At 44.4% G+C, this 19,317-nt stretch overlaps 1 protein-coding gene across 3 annotated transcripts in view; it reads right to left on the bottom strand.

Moving 5' to 3' along the window:
• The window catches only part of LOC136434030 (neuroendocrine protein 7B2-like), a 35,297-nt gene that overhangs the window by 12,845 nt on the left and 3,135 nt on the right, over positions 1 to 19,317 (bottom strand). For all 3 annotated transcript variants that reach the window (XM_066426686.1, XM_066426684.1, XM_066426685.1), the window contains exons 3-4: positions 18,860 to 19,000; positions 12,609 to 12,781 (exon numbers count right to left, since the gene is read on the bottom strand). In XM_066426686.1, coding sequence (XP_066282783.1) covers positions 12,609 to 12,781; positions 18,860 to 19,000 — 314 coding nt within the window. The remainder of the gene's footprint in view (positions 1 to 12,608; positions 12,782 to 18,859; positions 19,001 to 19,317) is intronic.

The raw sequence follows: 19,317 nt of genomic DNA on the forward strand, positions 1-19,317 counted from the left end.
TTCGTCACTGCTGCTATCATAGCCTGGATTGCGGACTGCTTCCAGAGCTTTAACAGGCCAGCTCCTCGGCTACAGGGCCAACAGGCGCCCAAGGAAATTTTGATTCTTTCCCCCTGAGGTATAAACCCTAAATTACTGATTCTATCGAGGGGGCTGAGCCAAATTTTCCTGTGGGCATATTGGTCCTGGAGCGGAATAGCTGGCCTGTGTAGGCCCTGGAAACAGTCTGGCTTCCAGACTACTGGCCATCGTGACATCTCTTGCAAAGTCTGTTTCCGTTCCGGTAAGTTTCTTCAGGGTCATGTTATAGCGTCCAACTCGTCCAACCTTCTGCGAGCGGTAACTTCTCTTTTTTTCCGCCTTGGAGCCGAACTCGCGGAATGTACGCTGGCGCCACTTTTCTCCCATTCCGTCATCTACGTCAGAGGTCCCAGCCCGGTCTCGTATATCCTTAACCCTGACCGAGTTTGTTCTACATCGCACAACCCCGGCCAACTAAAACAGCAGGATGAAACCGTTCTAGTTTGCTCGGGCACAACAGTAAGCCGTTTCTCGCCCATTCATACTGTGGGGTCGTGTTACGTAACGGCAGGGTTTTCGGCCCAGAACTCAGCGGTCCCGGGTTCGAATCCCCTGACACCACCTATGTTGTGCCCTTGGGAAAAGGCACTTTACACGACTTTCCTCACTCCATCTAAGTGGGGGGGGGGGGATTAGGTAGCTTAGCTAGAATAAAAACATCATAATAATCTATGCCAGGCAACCATTGTATGTCCATCGCCCTCCGTCAAAACATGAATTTCTAAAAAAAGTTTGCCGCGTGTGAACTTGAGGTTCTTCGCTTGTTACGCGCCGATTTGAGGCACAAGACATGGTCACGTAAAAACTCAATAGTCCTCGAACGAAAGGCCAAATCATGCATATAAATGTGTCCTCGTAATGTCAAGACGTTCCTCAAGCCCCTGCAATAAAGCGGGGTATCTAAACTTCTCCAAGAAGCAAGATTTCTCGAGTTAAAGATGACACATTTTCCAAGGTTTTCCCTATGGTTTAAGTATTACACTCCGGACCAAGAACGCACCATATGGGGGTTTCGCGGCATGCGGTTTGAGGGCGACACTCCACTGTTTCCGGGTCACACTCAGCGTGACGGCAGAATACTGGCAAGACAAAGCAAAAGAAATGTTTCGTGTTGATTCTGATGACAGTTGACTGTGTTCGGGCGGGAAGCGCGCAAGGAGGCGGCCCACTGTAGTACACGTTTTAAAGTAACGTTAACGATGGCATTGTATATAATGTTCTGGCACACTTTCTAGTTATACTGTTAAAATTTTTGGCTTTTATACCCTCCGAATTATAACTGAAAATCGTTCCATGGACAACGTTAAGATTGCATTATCAAACGGGTTATACCCGCCAACTAAATACAGGCTTGATACGGTTCTTTAGCAAAACTTCGTAAGTGTTCTATAACATACTTTTCCGTTTCACGTCTGTGTCTATATGGGTGTACACACGCCCTTCAGAAGGCAAGGTTAAAATTGGGTATGACCCAATTCTAAAATGAAAACTTTTCGTTTGACACCTGTGCCTATATGGGTATACACACGCCCTTGAGAAAGCAAGGTTGAAATTGGGTCAATGAAATGACCTAATTCTAAAAGGAAAACTTTTTCGTCCTACGTCCGTGCCTACATGGGTGTAACGTTACACACGCCCTTGAGAAGGCGAGGTTGACATTGGGTCAATGGAATGACCCAATTCTAAAATGAAAACATTTCCGTTTGACGTCCGTGCCTATATGGGTGTACAAATGACCTTGAGAAGCCAAGGTTGAAATGGGGTCAATGGAATGACCCAATTCTAAAAGGAAAACTATTCTGTTTGACGTCCGTACCTATATGGGTGTACACACGCCCTTGACAAAGCAAGGTTGAAAATTGGGTCAATGGAATGACCCAATTCTAAAAGGAAAACTTTCCGCCCTACGTCCGTGCCTATATGGGTGTACACACGACCTTGAGAAGGCGAGGTTAATACTGGGTCAATGGAATTATTAATGACCCAATTCTAAAAGGAAAACTTTCCGTCCTACGTCCGTGCCAACATTGTTGTACACACGACCTTGAGAAGGTTGAAATTGGGTCGATGGAATGACCCAATTCTAAAATGAAAACTTTTACGTTTGACGCTCGTGCCTATATGGGTGAACACACGCCCTTGAGAATGAAGGTTGAAAATTGGGTCAATGAAATGACCCAATTCTAAGATGAAAACTATTCTGTTTGACGTCCGTGCCTATATGGGTGTACACACGCCCTTGAGAAGCCAAGGTTGAAATTGGGTCAATGGAAAGACCCAATTCTAAAATAAAGTACTTTTCCGTTTGACGTCCGTGCCTATATTGGAGTACACAGGCCCTCGAGAAGACAAGGTTGAAATTGAAATTTGGAGCTCGCCGACACGTCGGCCGAGCTGAATTCTTGATTTGTGACGGGGGTTTAAGAAGGCAAGGTTGACATTGCGTCAATAGAACGAGGGCATTGTATATAATGTCCTAACACACTTTCTAGTTTACACTGTTTTCAGCTCTTATACCCTGAAAATCATAGCTAAGAGCGTTTCTTAAGAACGTTTAGAATTGCATTATTAAGCGGGTTCTATCCGCCAACTTAAGACGGGAAACTCTTGTTTGGAAAAGTTTGTAAGTTCTATTCCATACGTGTGAGTTTTCATTGTTAGGAACTTACGGTCGTACACTATAAGGACGGAATTTTTTTTTGCACTCTTAGTGTTCTATAACATACTTTTCCGTTTCACGTCTGTGTCTATATGGGTGTACACACGCCCTTCAGAAGGCAAGGTTAAAATTGGGTATGACCCAATTCTAAAATGAAAACTTTTCGTTTGACACCTGTGCCTATATGGGTATACACACGCCCTTGAGAAAGCAAGGTTGAAATTGGGTCAATGAAATGACCTAATTCTAAAAGGAAAACTTTTTCGTCCTACGTCCGTGCCTACATGGGTGTAACGTTACACACGCCCTTGAGAAGGCGAGGTTGACATTGGGTCAATGGAATGACCCAATTCTAAAATGAAAACTTTTCCGTTTGACGTCCGTGCCTATATGGGTGTACAAATGACCTTGAGAAGCCAAGGTTGAAATGGGGTCAATGGAATGACCCAATTCTAAAAGGAAAACTATTCTGTTTGACGTCCGTACCTATATGGGTGTACACACGCCCTTGACAAAGCAAGGTTGAAAATTGGGTCAATGGAATGACCCAATTCTAAAAGGAAAACTTTCCGCCCTACGTCCGTGCCTACATGGGTGTACACACGACCTTGAGAAGGCGAGGTTAATACTGGGTCAATGGAATTATTAATGACCCAATTCTAAAAGGAAAACTTTCCGTCCTACGTCCGTGCCAACATTGTTGTACACACGACCTTGAGAAGGTTGAAATTGGGTCGATGGAATGACCCAATTCTAAAATGAAAACTTTTACGTTTGACGCTCGTGCCTATATGGGTGAACACACGCCCTTGAGAATGAAGGTTGAAAATTGGGTCAATGAAATGACCCAATTCTAAGATGAAAACTATTCTGTTTGACGTCCGTGCCTATATGGGTGTACACACGCCCTTGAGAAGCCAAGGTTGAAATTGGGTCAATGGAAAGACCCAATTCTAAAATAAAGTACTTTTCCGTTTGACGTCCGTGCCTATATTGGAGTACACACGCCCTCGAGAAGACAAGGTTGAAATTGGGTCGATGGAATGACCCAATTCTAAAATGAAAACTTTTACGTTTGACGCTCGTGCCTATATGGGTGAACACACGCCCTTGAGAATGAAGGTTGAAAATTGGGTCAATGAAATGACCCAATTCTAAGATGAAAACTATTCTGTTTGACGTCCGTGCCTATATGGGTGTACACACGCCCTTGAGAAGCCAAGGTTGAAATTGGGTCAATGGAAAGACCCAATTCTAAAATAAAGTACTTTTCCGTTTGACGTCCGTGCCTATATTGGAGTACACACGCCCTTGAGAAGACAAGGTTGAAATTGGGTCATGGAATGACCCAATTCTAAAATGAAGTACTTTTCCGTTTGACGTTCGTGCCTATATGGGTGTACACACGCCCTTAAGCCGGCGTCAATATTCATGCGAGCGTCGGCCGAATTCGTAAATCGCCCAAAGCTCGCCGAATTTCAAAATCGCCCGAGCATATTTGGATCAATTTGATTTCTAAAAATCGACCGAAGCCCGCATAATCGACAGAACGTCGGCCGTCCTTCGGCCGAAAATACCCATTTGGAGCTCGCCGACACGTCGGCCGAGCTGAATTCTTGATTTGTGACGGGGGTTTAAGAAAGCAAGGTTGACATTGCGTCAATAGAACGAGGGCATTGTATATAATGTCCTAACACACTTTCTAGTTTACACTGTTTTCAGCTCTTATACCCTGAAAATCATAGCTAAGAGCGTTTCTTAAGAACGTTTAGAATTGCATTATTAAGCGGGTTCTATCCGCCAACTTAAGACGGGAAACTCTTGTTTGGAAAAGTTTGTAAGTTCTATTCCATACGTGTGAGTTTTCATTGTTAGGAACTTACGGTCGTACACTATAAGGACGGAATTTTTTTTTGCACTCTTAGTGGCTTTTGTGTAATTTATACCCATATAACCTACTTTCCAAGCAGAGGTCGTGGAGGAAGATTGACTTTTTTTATCATATGCCTCGTTGGTTATACACCCACTTAGGACGGACAATTCTTTTATGTCCGAACTGTGGCGATCCTTTGAAGCGGTTTCAACTTTGCACTCTACAGGGATTGTTTCTATATACTGGTCAAATTTCAACCTTGCATTCTACATGTAAAGGGCGTGTTCATACCCCTACAGGCACGGACGTAGGACGGAAAAGTTTTCATTCTAGAATTGGGTTATTCCATTGACCCAATTTCAACCTTGCCTTCTCAAGGGCGTGTCTACACCAATATAAGCACGGACGTCAAACGGAAAGTCTTTTATTTAAGAATTGGGTCATTCCATTGACCCGATGTCAACCTTGGCTTCTCAAGGGCGTGTCTACACCAATATAAGCACGGACGTCAAACGGAAAGTCTTTTATTTAAGAATTGGGTCATTCAATTGACCCAATGCCAACCTTGGCTTCTCAAGGGCGTGTGTACACCCATATAGGCACGGACGTAGGACGGAAAAGTTGGGTCATTCCATTGACTCAATTTCAACCTTGCATTCTCAAGGGCGTGTGTACACCAACATAGGCACGGCGTAGGACAGAAAAGTCTTTGATTATAGAATTGGGTCATTCCATTGACCCAATGTCAACCTTGGCTTCTCAAGGGCGTGTGTACACCCATATAGGCACGGACGTCAAACGGAAAGTCTTTTATTTAAGAATTGGGTCATTCCATTGACCCAATTTCAACCTTGCCCTCTCAAGGGCGTGTGTACACCTACATAGGCACGGACGTAGGACGGAAAAGTTTTTATAATAGAATTGGGTCATTCCATTGACCCAATTTCAACCTTGCCTTTTCAAGGGCGTGTGTACACCAACATAGGCACGGCGTAGGACAGAAAAGTCTTTGATTATAGAATTGGGTCATTCCATAGACCCAATTTCAACTTTGGCTTCTCAATGTCGTGTGTACACCCATATAGGTACGGACGTCAAACGGAATGTTTTCATTTTAGAATTGGGTCATTTCATTGACCCAATTTCAACCTTGCCCTCTCAAAGGGCGTGTGTACACCAACATAGGCACGGACGTAGGACGGAAAAGTTTTCATTATAGAATTTTGGGTCATTCCATTGACCCAATGTCAACCTTGCCTTTTTAAGGGCGTGTGTACACTCATATAGGCACGGACGTCGAACGGAAAAAGTTTTCATTATAGAATTTTGGGTCATTCCATTGACCCAATGTCAACCTTGCCTTTTCAAGGCCGTGTGTACACCAATATAGGCACAGACGTCGAACGGAAAAGTTTTTATTATAAAATTGGGTCATTCCATTGACCCAATTTCAACCTTGGCTTCTCAGGGGCGTGTGTACACCCATATAGACACGAACGTCAAACGGAAAAGTACTTCATTTTAGAATTGGGTCATTCCATTGACCCAATTTCAACCTTGTCTTCTCGAGGGCGTGTGTACACCCATATAGGCACGGACGTCAATCGGAAACTGTTTTTATTTTAGCATTGGGTCATTCCATTGACCCAATTTCAACCTTGGCTTGTCAAGGGCGTGTGTACACTCATATAGACACGGACGTCAAACGGAGAAGTACTTCATTTTAGAATTCGGCCATTCCATTGATCCAATTTCAAACTTGGCTTCTCAAGGGCGTGTGTACACCAACATAAGCACGGCGTAGGACAGAAAAGTCTTTGATTTTAGAAACGGGTCATTCCATGGACCCAATTTCAACTTTGGCTTCTCAATGTAGTGTGTACACCCATATAGGTACGGACGTCAAACGGAATGTTTTCATTTTAGAATTGGGTCATTCTATTGACCCAATTTCAACCTTGCCCTCTCAAGGGCGTGTGTACACCATCATAGGCACGGACGTAGGACGGAAAAGTTTTCATTATATAATTGGGTCATTCCATTGACCCAATGTCAACCTTGCCTTTTCAAGGCCGTGTGCACACCCATATAGGCACAGACGTCGAACGGAAAAAGTTTTCATTATAGAATTTTGGGTCATTCCATTGACCCAATGTCAGCCTTGCCTTTTCAAGGCCGTGTGTACACCCATATAGGTACGGACGTCAAACGGAATGTTTTCATTTTAGAATTGGGTCATTCTATTGACCCAATTTCAACCTTGCTTTCTCAAGGGCGTGTGTACACCCATATAGGCACGGACGTCAAACGGAAAATCCTTTCATTTTAGAATTGGGTCTGCTTTCATGAAGGTTGCCTCCAGAGTGCCGAAGCCACCGTCTTCTTTGGGCTTCTCCAACTTTTCCCGGAACTCAGCCCTCTTAGTATGTCTCAACTGCTTCTGAGCATATACAAGCTTACCGCAGCGAGCACAGACACTTTTGGTGACGTATGCCCAGTAGGTGTCGTCTGTTCCGTACTGGGCGCCCAGTAAGGAGCCGGTTAATTTGCACTGCATGACAAATTATAAAATAAGAGAAGTATTCTAACATATCTTTGGATAGAACGTGAAGATTGACCACACTTCCGCGTTCGGCCGCAAGCCCTTCTGCTACGACCCGGAAGTAAATTACGCCTGATAATGCTGAAACGGTAGCACGGAAACCCCCATGCAGTGCGAAATCTACGACAGAATTTAACACAAGAAGGCTCATTTGGGGCCAACTTTGAGTGTGCAAGTCTCGTTCGAAAATTATATTTGGATCTCCAAGTGTATCGCAGGACCTTGGACAGCTTCTCGACATTACAGGGACACATTTATATGCATGATTTGGCCTTTCGTGCGAGATCTATTGAGTTTTTACGCGACCATGTCTTGTGCCTCAAATCGGCGCGTAACACGCTACACGTACTCGCCATAACTCCGAACTATCGTGTTTCTCTGCAAATATCGGATATTTGCTGTTCCAGCGTACTGGAAAGGCGTCAAAGAAAATGATGTCCTTGGACTCTTCGGTCCTGATGGAGCGTGAGTAGTTTACTCTCCAAGCAGAGGTTGGTGGAGAAGATTGTGACCTTTTTATCACATGCCCCGTTTTCTGTGGGCACTCTCCACCAAGAAAGTGTCGGCACTTTCCGAGAGTGGTGGGGGGGAGTGTCGACTGAGTGAATGAATGAATGAATGGATGGTTTATTTGCACAGAGGCATTTTAAAAACATTTCGCAGCCAGTAGGCTGAATTGCATGTTTTTGTACAGAGTAATCGTTTTTACACATGGAACTATAAAATTACAAGTAATATAAAACAACTTACTACATATAAGAGAAAACAGGGCATATGATAAAAGGGTCACAATGTTCTCCACCAGCCTCTGCTTGGAGAGTAGCGCAGTCCGGGAGTTTACATGCTTGTTGACTAAAGAGGCTGGGAGTTCTAATCCTGGCTGTTGACCCGACATCCACGCTACGCCACGGAAAGGGTTACAGTCCTGGACGTTAAGCCGTGATTCATTGACTATTCACTGTGCTTGTCGACAAGAGCTGGGGAAATTTTTCCGGTACAATGATCCTGTAGATACTGTACATATCGTCTGTTTTCTCTGTCACAACCAGTGGAAGATTACATGTAGCTCTCAAAGTAGACTACACCGGAGTAAAGAATAGAACGACGCGTAGTGGTTCTCGTCAATTCTCTTCAGTTGATCTACTGATGATAAGATAATAGAATTTAGCTCTTCATTGAGCTAAATTGGTTCGAGCTCACGATCACGGTGATGGGCCCGGCGGGCCTTCCCCCGGACACGGCCGGACACCACTCGACACCCCCCGCCACGCCGCAGACCATCCCACGGACACATCGGTCGGGCTGAGACGTCTTAAACATGCCAGGGTGAAACGTCTGAAAGAACAGCCCTCAAGACGTGCACAAGATGCCATTAAGATAAAGTTAATCCTCTCCCCCGCTTTCTGATCTCCTTTTTGGCAGTCGGAGAGGGTCATCGGGCGCCAAATCACTATATATCTACCCCACCAAACCGCTTTGGTGTCTGAAACATTAACCACCAAAATTGACAAGTAAGATTAATAATTGGCCGGAGGAGATTTTTTACGTTACATATACAATAGTCCTTCGTTGGCCGGATCAGTTTTCTGGTAAAGCAGCCGGCATTTTCTCATCAGTTTTGCTATTTTTCAAGCGGAGGGCACAAAATCCAACCTCCCCACTTCCTCCAGACCCAGATTAAACACTTAAACCCCGAAGAGAAGGAATCTTTGGAAGTGAGCACGACGAATTGGGTAGACGGATGCCTTTCCTTAAAGTAAGGCTGTTTACCTTAAGAGAAATTGGGCGCATTAAGATGGAGTCAAAACGGGGCTTCCCAGACTTTTCTTAGAAATGAGACTTAATACGGGGCTGACATACCTTCAGTAGTCTCTACCAGACACACTTCGCTGGCTGTAGTGTAGGTTAGCCACCACGGAGTTTCATTTGCCAGCGCAAAAAATTACTCCTGACAGTATGTTGTATTTTTTCTTGATATGCATTTTCTATTTTTCGTTTTTGCAAACAGCCCGGCCGGGCCCCGGATTGGAGATGGGCCCGTAGCATGAAACATAACCTCCATTCTCCACGGAGGTAATAATGAACACCCAGTAGTAGTTCTAGTCCAAGGTTGCGGCTGGCGTACTAAAGCCCCTGTCACACTTGTGCGTATATACAACTCCGCATGAGTTGCGTATTATGTTTTTGGTTTAGGTTAAGTTTGCAGCCGAATAAGTGATTTCTTAGTTTCGATCACTAGCCTGCACAACGGTGGGTCAAAGTAGAAAACAACTATTTCCCGGCAAACCTTACTGAAATTAAAAAAAAAATGTTAATGCGCAACTCACGCGCCCTTGAATATGATAATAGTTTATTGCAAGTTCATGCCCGTAGGCTAATTGCATGTTGACAACAATGTCGAAATACAAATGTAAGGTAAAACAAAAGTATACATGAATACAAAATCATTCTATATTGCTATTCTACAGTAAGTTTCTATATCTACGGTACTAATGCGGGGTTTGATTTCTTCTCTGAAAGCAGTGGAAAATAAAAAGTCCCACACTTTCAATGATGAGTGGGTTGGAAGATTTTAAAGGAATATACGCACAAGTGTGACAGGGCCCTAAGGAATTGCTACAGACCGCACCGCTCACTCCCCGCCCTTCAACCCGCCGCCCGCGGGCACCGGCTGCCGTCCGAGACTTCACCAGCCTCGCGCGGGAAAAATAAACTCTCGCTGGCGACAGGGGATTACTCTTTATCCGTGAGGCATGGCGAGGACCTGGTGTGTTTCATACAGCACGCAGCGTGCAGTGGATGTTTCTGACTATGATCGGTGTCACAACATGCGACGCCTATCATACCGATACGGAACTGCATATACTGCAAGCAAGCTATCATTGTGGGCCAGTTCTGGACGCTATCGAAATGTTCCGCCTGCCTCAATTTCAATGTTCGTTTCTGTAATTGGAACTTAAGAAAAAAGATAAATGGTAAAAACAGAGAAACTGTTGTCCCGGCCAAGTTCTACGGCTTGTGTACACCACAGCTTCAGATTGTAAGCAACAAAAATCAGAAAAACAAACTTTAAAGTTGCAAGACGCTAACATCACGATATTTTCCACATAACATATGGAAGACGAAATTGGAAAATGAACAGTCCAAATACGACTGGTTTCATAATGACATTTTTGTGAATGCATCCATGCTTCATGCGTCCTTCGCTGAATTTCATTGATAAAAAAAGAGTCAGACATCTTAACCTTGACGCAAATAAACTTACTCTCTCGCGATTATTTCCCAGTAGTATCGAACCTAAAGGAAGTTTTGGCGGGACTGAAGGCTTCGCGATGATGATCAGAGAAAACGTCGTCCCAAACAAGCATCGAGCTGTGATTATTCAATCTTCCGCAAACATCGTGACGTAGATCGTGACGTTGTCCCCAGCTGACATACAGAACGTGTTGCCGGAGTGTCTGGGTGATGACAGGCGCGCCGTTTTTATCTCCCCCCGATTTCTCCGCCATGTTTTGACGACTTGTACCTTCTTAACCTTCAAGGTCACCTTGGCGTTCGGATGTTGGTGTTTGAGAATCTCGGCAACCTTAGAAGTCAGTCGACAACTGTTATCAGTACACGTAGGCAACGGAAGGAGGTGGTGACATTTTTCTCTTATTGTACCAGATAATCTGTCAATGGTACATTTTTCTTTTAGAGGCCCAATTTTTTTGCGTAAGAAAAACAGAGACAGCAAGAAACGTTACACGTTCTCCTATTAATAAACTGTCCAGACAAGACGTACACACAAAGTTCCTAGGTTTTGGAGATTCAATACATCTCTCAGCATTCTGGTCTTCAGCTTTGTCATGATTCCTCAGAGTTCGCGCTTCATTCACAAGGACAAGAATCTATGTACAATGCACAATGATAAATGTTAACATAATACACTATTCATACACATTGTAGCAAACGCTCAAGATGGCATATTTTTTTCTTAACAGACATGCGTAAACGTATTGTCCCCGACAAGCTGCTCAATCATATATTTCCCACATGAGATCAAACCAGGAAGCCTTTGATCCCAGGAAACGATATGGGGAGCTCAACACAGTCTGTGACGTCACGCCGTGTGACGTGTGAATGACCATTTGCGGTACTGACGCACGGACGGTAAGAAATAAGGCTATCGTCTCGAGCGGTGACGCGTATGACGCATGTAGACCACGGCAAGTGATTTAAGATCCGGACTCGCTAATTGCTCTAAGCGAAAACCTGCGTCAAACTAAGTGAGCAAGCGCTAAATATACTTTAGGTTGTCCGTAAGGGTTATAAGTACCTCCATGTAAAGGGTTTATGAATGAGTCCTTTTTATAGAATTTTGGGTTCCTCGTCTCCTCTCTTTATTTGAAGTTCCTCACGCATCTAAGCAGCGTCCGAGTCCAACAAGCTGATGAACTGTTAGTTGCCGCGCATTGCTGGTGATTTTTAAAAGAACAAGTCGTCGGTAGTAATTGTCTACATTAAGATCTACTCTGAAGCTAATAAAGTTGAACTGTGATTTCGAGCAAACAATCCGTCTCTGTAAATGGATTTTTGTGTTGGAAATTACAGTTAAACTTTGCTTCAGATTGATTTCTATGAACACCATAACTTCGTATCAAAAAACTGAAGCACCAATTAATAATCACATTCCTGGCAAATATAAAGCCTAGCATCTGTTACAAAGTCTCTCACTGTTAGTGGTTGATTGGGCCTCCCTCTTCTGACCAGCGCTAGTGGAAGGGTTTCTATGAGTGTGATATGGTCAGGCTAGCCCAAACAAAATACACCCCTGCTTTTGTCGCCATGGTTGCAATTATTGAAGATATCGCAAGATGGTGCTGTTGTATGGGGTGACTACGGTCTCGATATGCAGACATTATTATTCGTTCGGGGGATGTGTGTGTAGATAGGTGGATGTGTCTGTTCACGTTATAAGTTGAAAAGAATGTTACCAACGCTACGTTACTTGTCTTTCATATTCCATGGAAAACTAGATGATTTTGATTTACGCTCAGCAATTAGCAAAATTAGAATTAATGCCCACCTCCTTGAAACAGAGAGGGGGCGGTACAAAAAGGTACCTGTGTGCGAAAGAATTGTAAATACTGCATGTCAAACACGGTGGAAGACGAAACACATTTTATTTCAAGTTGCCAATGATTCGAACGTGCTTCGCGTGCGCCGCTGTCGAAAATTCGAATACCGGATTCGGACATTGGAATTGATGTTGTTACAATTTTTGTTGGAGGACACAAAATTTCTGTCACTTTTCGCGAAATGTGTGTTTTCTCGGGTGGGTATGACATGAATAAAACATAAATGAAATATAACACATAACACCAGACGTGTTTATCATGGTCGGTCCTTACCAGGTAGTACTCCAGCTCGTCCAAGTCGTTGCCGTACGGAGCGCCACCGGCCACTCCCGGGCTGCTGTACGGCGCAGCCCGCGCCTGGCCCCCGCGGACAGCCTCCTCCTGGGCCTGGTACAGCCGGCTGAAGTCAGCCGTGTCCGGCATGTCCTCGATACAGCCGTCCTCAGCTGCAGGGTGGACAGGGCGAAAAAAAATCATCAATGGTATGAAGTGGACACACGTGCATTGTAATGATAGGGTCGACCACTTCCAAACCGGGGCCAGGCCGGGCAGTTTGCGGGAACGAAACATAAGACAACAAAACACACACAACTTCAAGTCATAATCATTCATTAGTCTCTATCAGGCTCCATAGGTTGCTCGAAAAATAGTAGAAATTGGCCATGACTGAATGATATGCCAGTGGAGTAAAGCGGATATCTGATTGGACGCTAAATTGTAGCCTGAGTACCAGCCTCCGTAGTGACTGCTGGCTCAAAAAAAATCGCTTGCTAACGTTCATTCCAGGCTAGCTAAATTGCGCTTGGAAATTTCACCAACTTGTGCGAATTTCATTTTCTTTGCGGTCACACGGGTAAAATACGTCACTTGTCCGCTCCCGAAACGTCACATTCTCAGTTTCGGCTCCAAATCGGATACAAGATTACTTGATTGGATATCTTGCCACTGAATCAAAAGCCAGTGTACAATCAGCATCACCATTGCTTGTCGCTGTTTCTCTCCACACAGCCCAGGGCAAATTCGTTGGCTTGTACAAGTGTACAATGATGGAGATTCATCAAAAAGAGATTTGCACATCTGTGGCGTTTTGCGAAATTCAAAATAGCAGGCCAGAAATTCGCCGGTTGGCGCCACTTGGGAAACCTTATCAATTTGGCGTAATGTGACGCAGTGCAATGAGATACGCCGTAGGTTGCAAACTATTCTTCTCTGGCCCGCTAACTCCTCTCTCAATAAATTATTCAGTCTATCTAGCCGATTTCAACCTACCACTTTGTTGGAGAAGCATAATGATTAAATAAATTCCTACTATCTTTCCAGCAGCCTATGGCATCGGGTGGGACTAGGAATTCATAACTACAACCAGAACAGTCGCAGACACGCAGCGCCACCTATAATAAAACAGTGCGTATGGTACTGCAGCTCCCTGCCAAAGATGCCGCTATATTTACAGCGTCCTACTGATTAGTCTCCAACCAGACCCAATGGATTGCAAAGACCGTATCCAACTGGAAGAAGGAGCTTGTAATGCAAAGCAAATCCTCTTTTGCTGTTTGGCAGACTTGCCGAGAAAAACTAGCACGAGCCGGTCGGAGCGTGTTCCCGGCAGCAGTGGCGAGCAGTTCCCGAGGAAACTCGGGTCGCGACCCGCGGAACCTCCCGCCAAGATACCCGAGCTGACGCCGGGCTGCCGTGTTCTATTCAGCGGAGTCTGCCTTCTTCTCTCTGTCTATGTCTCTGACCTATTCTCCAAGCAGGCCTAATGGATTGCAAAGACCGTATCCAACTGGAAGAAGGAGCTTGTATATGTATATATGGGTTGTGAAACGTACTTCCTCTGTCAGTTTGATACGGTCTTTATGCAACCTATAGATCTGCTTGGAGATTACCTACTGATGGCTTTGCGCGGCGGTACACAATCTCATCCACGATTCATTTTGAGAAAATAGGAAAGTTTGAGCAGTATGATTTATAGATGCAGTTTAAATGACTTTGTAAATCAGGACGGGGGCATCGTTCCACCAGTGTACTCATGTAGTCGCCTCGCGTTCTGATAAAACCCTGTTCTGCCTCTTCAAAGATTACCAGACTCTTTTGTCAAGTGACCCGAAGCGATGCTAGCCGCCTTCTTTACAAGTCCAAATCCTGCATTGACGTCAAACGGAGCACTAGGGGGAGAGAGAACCATCTCTTGTGACTGAAAGAGCCGGAAGAGCTCCGCAAACACGCGATGCCTTCATGAGATTTCGTCAATCAACGATTCTTCCTCCAGCAATTCAATGCCACGTAAATCCAACGCAATCCTACTCGACATCACGCGTGGCGGTGTCTTGAATCTTAACTCTCCCATCCTGTCCAATCTGCCTCGGTGTTAATTAATTCAAACTTCTAACCGGCTTTCAAATCTAATCCACCCCTCGTCGAGAGTTCTAACTGCAGACGCGTGCCGAGAATAAGAGGATCGCCACCTCTCTCTGCCGCCCTGTGATTAAACTAACAATATTTCCGGCAAGCGCGGCAAAATGTGAGAAGCGTGACGCACTAGATTATTTGCCTTGCGTAGAAGACTAGTAATAATGACAAAAATCCGTCAGATTTCAGATCTTGCTCGTATAAGATCATTTGAAACAGTTGCCACAATTTCCCCGAGCCTTCACCATTTAAGTTAAAAGATCACCAAAAGACCACGTTTCTACCAAAATCACAAGACTCATTCATTATGCAGAACGTAGGGCAGTTCATTATCCTCTGGCTTCAAAGAAGAAGTCAAACCCCACATTAGTAAACGTCGTACCTTGTAGTTGATCAGACATAAGTGATAAATAAATAAGTGATATGCACTCCATTACTTTACCTTCACAGTACATGCAGTGAGCCTTCGGGCATGATTTTTCTAATAAACATTTATCTATACAATAATCTACATGTAGAGCTGGGAAGTTGTTGACGTCATCAGCGCGATGAGTTTGAACAGATAGCTGCCTTCATGACGCAGATTCAGGCAGATCCACTTATACGAGTTTGTTATTTGGATGAAACGTCTCCATATTGATGTCTTGAATTTCAGTCTTAGCAAGTAGCATGACGTCTGTGCCAGTTGAAGTCGTACCATGTTGACGAAAAACCTCTCAGGACGAGATTTGTTTAGCTCCGACAGAAAGCTGACATTGTCGAAATGGCCAGTTAATTCAGCAAGACGGGGGTGTCCCTATGGTGTAGTGGTCTGCGCTTCTGTCTCTCACCACATCTGGTTCAAATTACTTGGACCAGAAGGACTGGGGTTCAAGCCCGAGGTAGGACACCTCTGGACAAGAGGCGCATTGAGTCACACCAAAGACTTTATAAAAATGGTACATACTTCTGAAACAGTATGGAAGTTAAACACACTTCACTGCCAGTGGACTAGCCCCCTGCTACAGTGATTGCACCACAGTGTGGCCCAGGGCTATGAAACGGAGATGGGCACCGCCCTATACATCAATAATGGTGTGGGAGGATTTTAACTAACCTTTAACTAATTCAGCAAGATTGTCGAAAACCATTTCACATGGACAATCTCATCTCAAATCGATGAATTGGCATGACGCATTCACGCGGAGGTGCTTCTGATCCTATCGCAATTTCACTCTAGTCTCTACCAGACTAACCACGCTGGCTGTAGGGAGAACAATTTGCCAGGGGACCATTGGCTATCATTTCAATTTTTTGCGCTTGCAGTTAGGAAGGGTTAATTTTACCTACTGCGGGATCAATTTGCTGGCCTATTACTCATCCCATTTTTGCCGCATTTGGCCACGACGCCTTGGGAATGAATAGTGGAGGCTAATTTGATCCCATTCTGAGCACCGTAGGAACAGGTCAGCTCTCTAGCCTCCTCTGCAGTCCCCGTCGAACTAATTTTGTTCCAACAAGTAAAGCCCCTGATTAGAGTGGGTGGTTTCCCCTGTTCCAAACCAAGCAGGTGATCGCCAGAAAGTTACCAGTTTTCTGCCGAGATTTGATTCTGCCCGAGCGAGCTGTATCAGATCTCCCCAGCCGCCAGAACCCCGATAACTATCGGAAAACCGCGCTCAGTTGTTGGGAACAAAATGTCCGGCGGGGGGCATCAACGGAGGCTATTAGATCTCCTGCTTTCGCGGAATAATCCAACTTGTCATGTAATGATCTCCTGCAAGGACCCAAGGTTACGTTTCGTATGGTGCCCCGAAACATCAATGTTAAGGTCTGCGAAGGCTTCCTTTTATGGGAAAAGTCCTGATGAGATGAGCTTCCTCGGTCAACCCCGACCCACTCATCACATATAATGATTATGGTGTGAACAAAGATGTTTAGAATGTTGTGAATGTAAGATATCAACTGGACAATAACATAGTGGTTTTATTATGGGAAATGTCTGGACCTAATAAGCTGGTGTGCTACGCCGAAGGGCGGTTATACCGGCTATATAGATACAGATACAGATAAATGAATATGTTTTATTTCATTTTAGTAGACGTTGTCTTTTGGTGATCTTTTAAATGGTGAAAGCTCGAAAAAATTGTTGATGTGCCAGATATGTTTCTGTTCTATATAGATACAGATACAGATATGTCCGTACCTGTGAACCTGAACCTCTGGACCTGAATCCGAAAATGAACGTGAATCTAGGTGCGCATTCCAACCACAGACCCATCGGCCCAGGCATAGAACCCAAACCACTGGTCATGAATCGTCCTCGACTGCAAAAGCACGACTGACTGCTATCACTATTTGTCGTAGGCAACATGGACTGACAACCGCATTGTGAAGTAAAGCTTCTACTTTCCACTGAATGGAGACCGTTGAGTGACCGTTCGTTCATTCGTTCGTTCAGACTCTTGTAGTGCCCAGTGGCACATAGGACATAGGTCAGCAAGTTTCCTTGTTGTTTTAGTAACAGGGAATATTTTTACAGGGAGGGTTGCTAGCCCTTCCCCTTTAACGTGATCGAGACACCTCCTCGAACACGGGATCCCGATTTCACATCCCTTCCTAAAGATGGATACAGCTCCAACCGAGATGTCTTGACCCCGGGGTCTCCAAGTTACCAACTGATTTGAACAAGGATGTCGACTGTGAGCCTGCTACAAGTTGAGCTACACAGACATCCCTTGAGTGACTTATAAGCGACAGGATTACATTTCTATGACCTATGACTGTTTAATTTGAATATGATACACAAGCAACTAAAAGTATGACTTGAAGGACAGCTTGAAGGACAACAACAAGAGTTTTAGTGGCTCAATGGTCGGAAAAGAACTGTACAAACAAACTCTGTAGCACGCCAGCTGAGTGATCGTCATGTCAGGCATGTAAAACAGCAGACAGATTTCGCCTGATGGATAGAGTAGAAATTGGCCAAATAGACAGAAAAACATGCAAGAGGAGGAGTTATGTAGTCTGCTATAGGGGTACAGTTTGCCGCTCTGGCATATTGGACCCTCTCTCCGTAGCCGACTCCCTTTGTACTTTTCACTCTATTTGGCCAATTTCTACTTTTTTTCCACTCATCCGCGGGGCCTGGTAGAGGCTAGGATTCCGGGTAGTGGAGCGGATTGTAACGTCGTTTGACCGCCCACACGGCTCTTAACTACCTCTCCACCGAGTACCCTGACGCGCCTTCACGCGTGGGCGGTACCTGGAATATTCCGATACCCCGCTGTCATGTTGCTTGTACATGTTTTCGAAGAAAAATGGTTCCGTGTTGATTTGTGTCCTTCATATGCATGGTTATTGAATTCGCCTGAGTAATAGTTTTTTATTGATGGACTTCTTGAAATCTAAGATCTGTTGAATGTAGACAAAATATAGCCTTTTATATTAGATGGCAGCGGGGATGGAAAAGGCTAAACAAGCTACGAACAACAGAGGGCAATGGGCAAAACGCCTAAAATCCTCTATTATACCGCGAAGTATTGGTATTTTTCTTTTTTTCTGTTTTCAGTGCTTATCTGCACATACGGAGAAATCAATCTATACATGGGGTCGTCTTGGCTCTGAATGCAGAAGATCGAATACCATTACTTAAAACAGCAAGATAAACTAATAATACGAATACTGGTACACAGAAACGTATTGTATCTTATTTCAATCGTGACCATTTCAGAGAAAACAGTAAGTTACCACAATCCTGTAATTTCTTCGATGGGTTAAAACCCAATCACATACAAGTATCATGAAAATCGAGCCGTAACTTCTCGAGGTACGGTGTTCAACCACGAACACAATCACAAAGCCACGCTATCAGAATCATAACCTTCTTGGCACAAGAAAAAGAGAAGTGAATTTCGTATGTACGGTCAACTACAAACTACAACATAGAAATTGAAAAGCGAATTTTAGAATTCTACATACTAAACTGTAAATACATCTGCAATATGTTATTACAATCAGGTGGGGCTAATAGTAGGTTTCAGTGTCATCTCTAATAACAAAGCAATCTTTTATGTATCCAATCATTTTGTATTGTGAAAGTTGTAACATCAAAAGATATGTTGAAACCATACCGGTGTATCCCTTGGGGCAGGGGTTGGGCGGGTTGGGGTAGGCGTCCGGCTTGCGGTTGTTGTCGGACTCCACCATGGCTGCCAGCAGGTTGGGGATGTTCCCGGCAGGACCCAGGTGCTGCACGCCCTCAGATGCGCCTCCTGGAGGGGGGAGGGGGGGGGGGTATTTGAAATGATAGAATTATCACAAAACCCACTAATCATTAAAATCGTGGGGCTTTTCATCAGCCACTGCCCCCAAAATCAAACCCCTCAGTAATGTTGTATATATGTAGAAATATTAGTTAGATGCATAGAATAGACACTTGTAACGTTACCCTTGTTACATTTTCTACTGTTTGTACCCTTGCCTACGGGCATGAATTTGCACAAAAAAGTTATAGAAAAAACTTCTTACAGAAGTTGCAAAAGACACACCGTCTTACAAAGTACTTGAGTCTTTCTTAATAATTTAAGAA

This window comes from Branchiostoma lanceolatum, chromosome 4, assembly GCF_035083965.1.
Source record: "Branchiostoma lanceolatum isolate klBraLanc5 chromosome 4, klBraLanc5.hap2, whole genome shotgun sequence".
NCBI classification, from domain to species: Eukaryota; Metazoa; Chordata; class Leptocardii; order Amphioxiformes; family Branchiostomatidae; genus Branchiostoma; species Branchiostoma lanceolatum.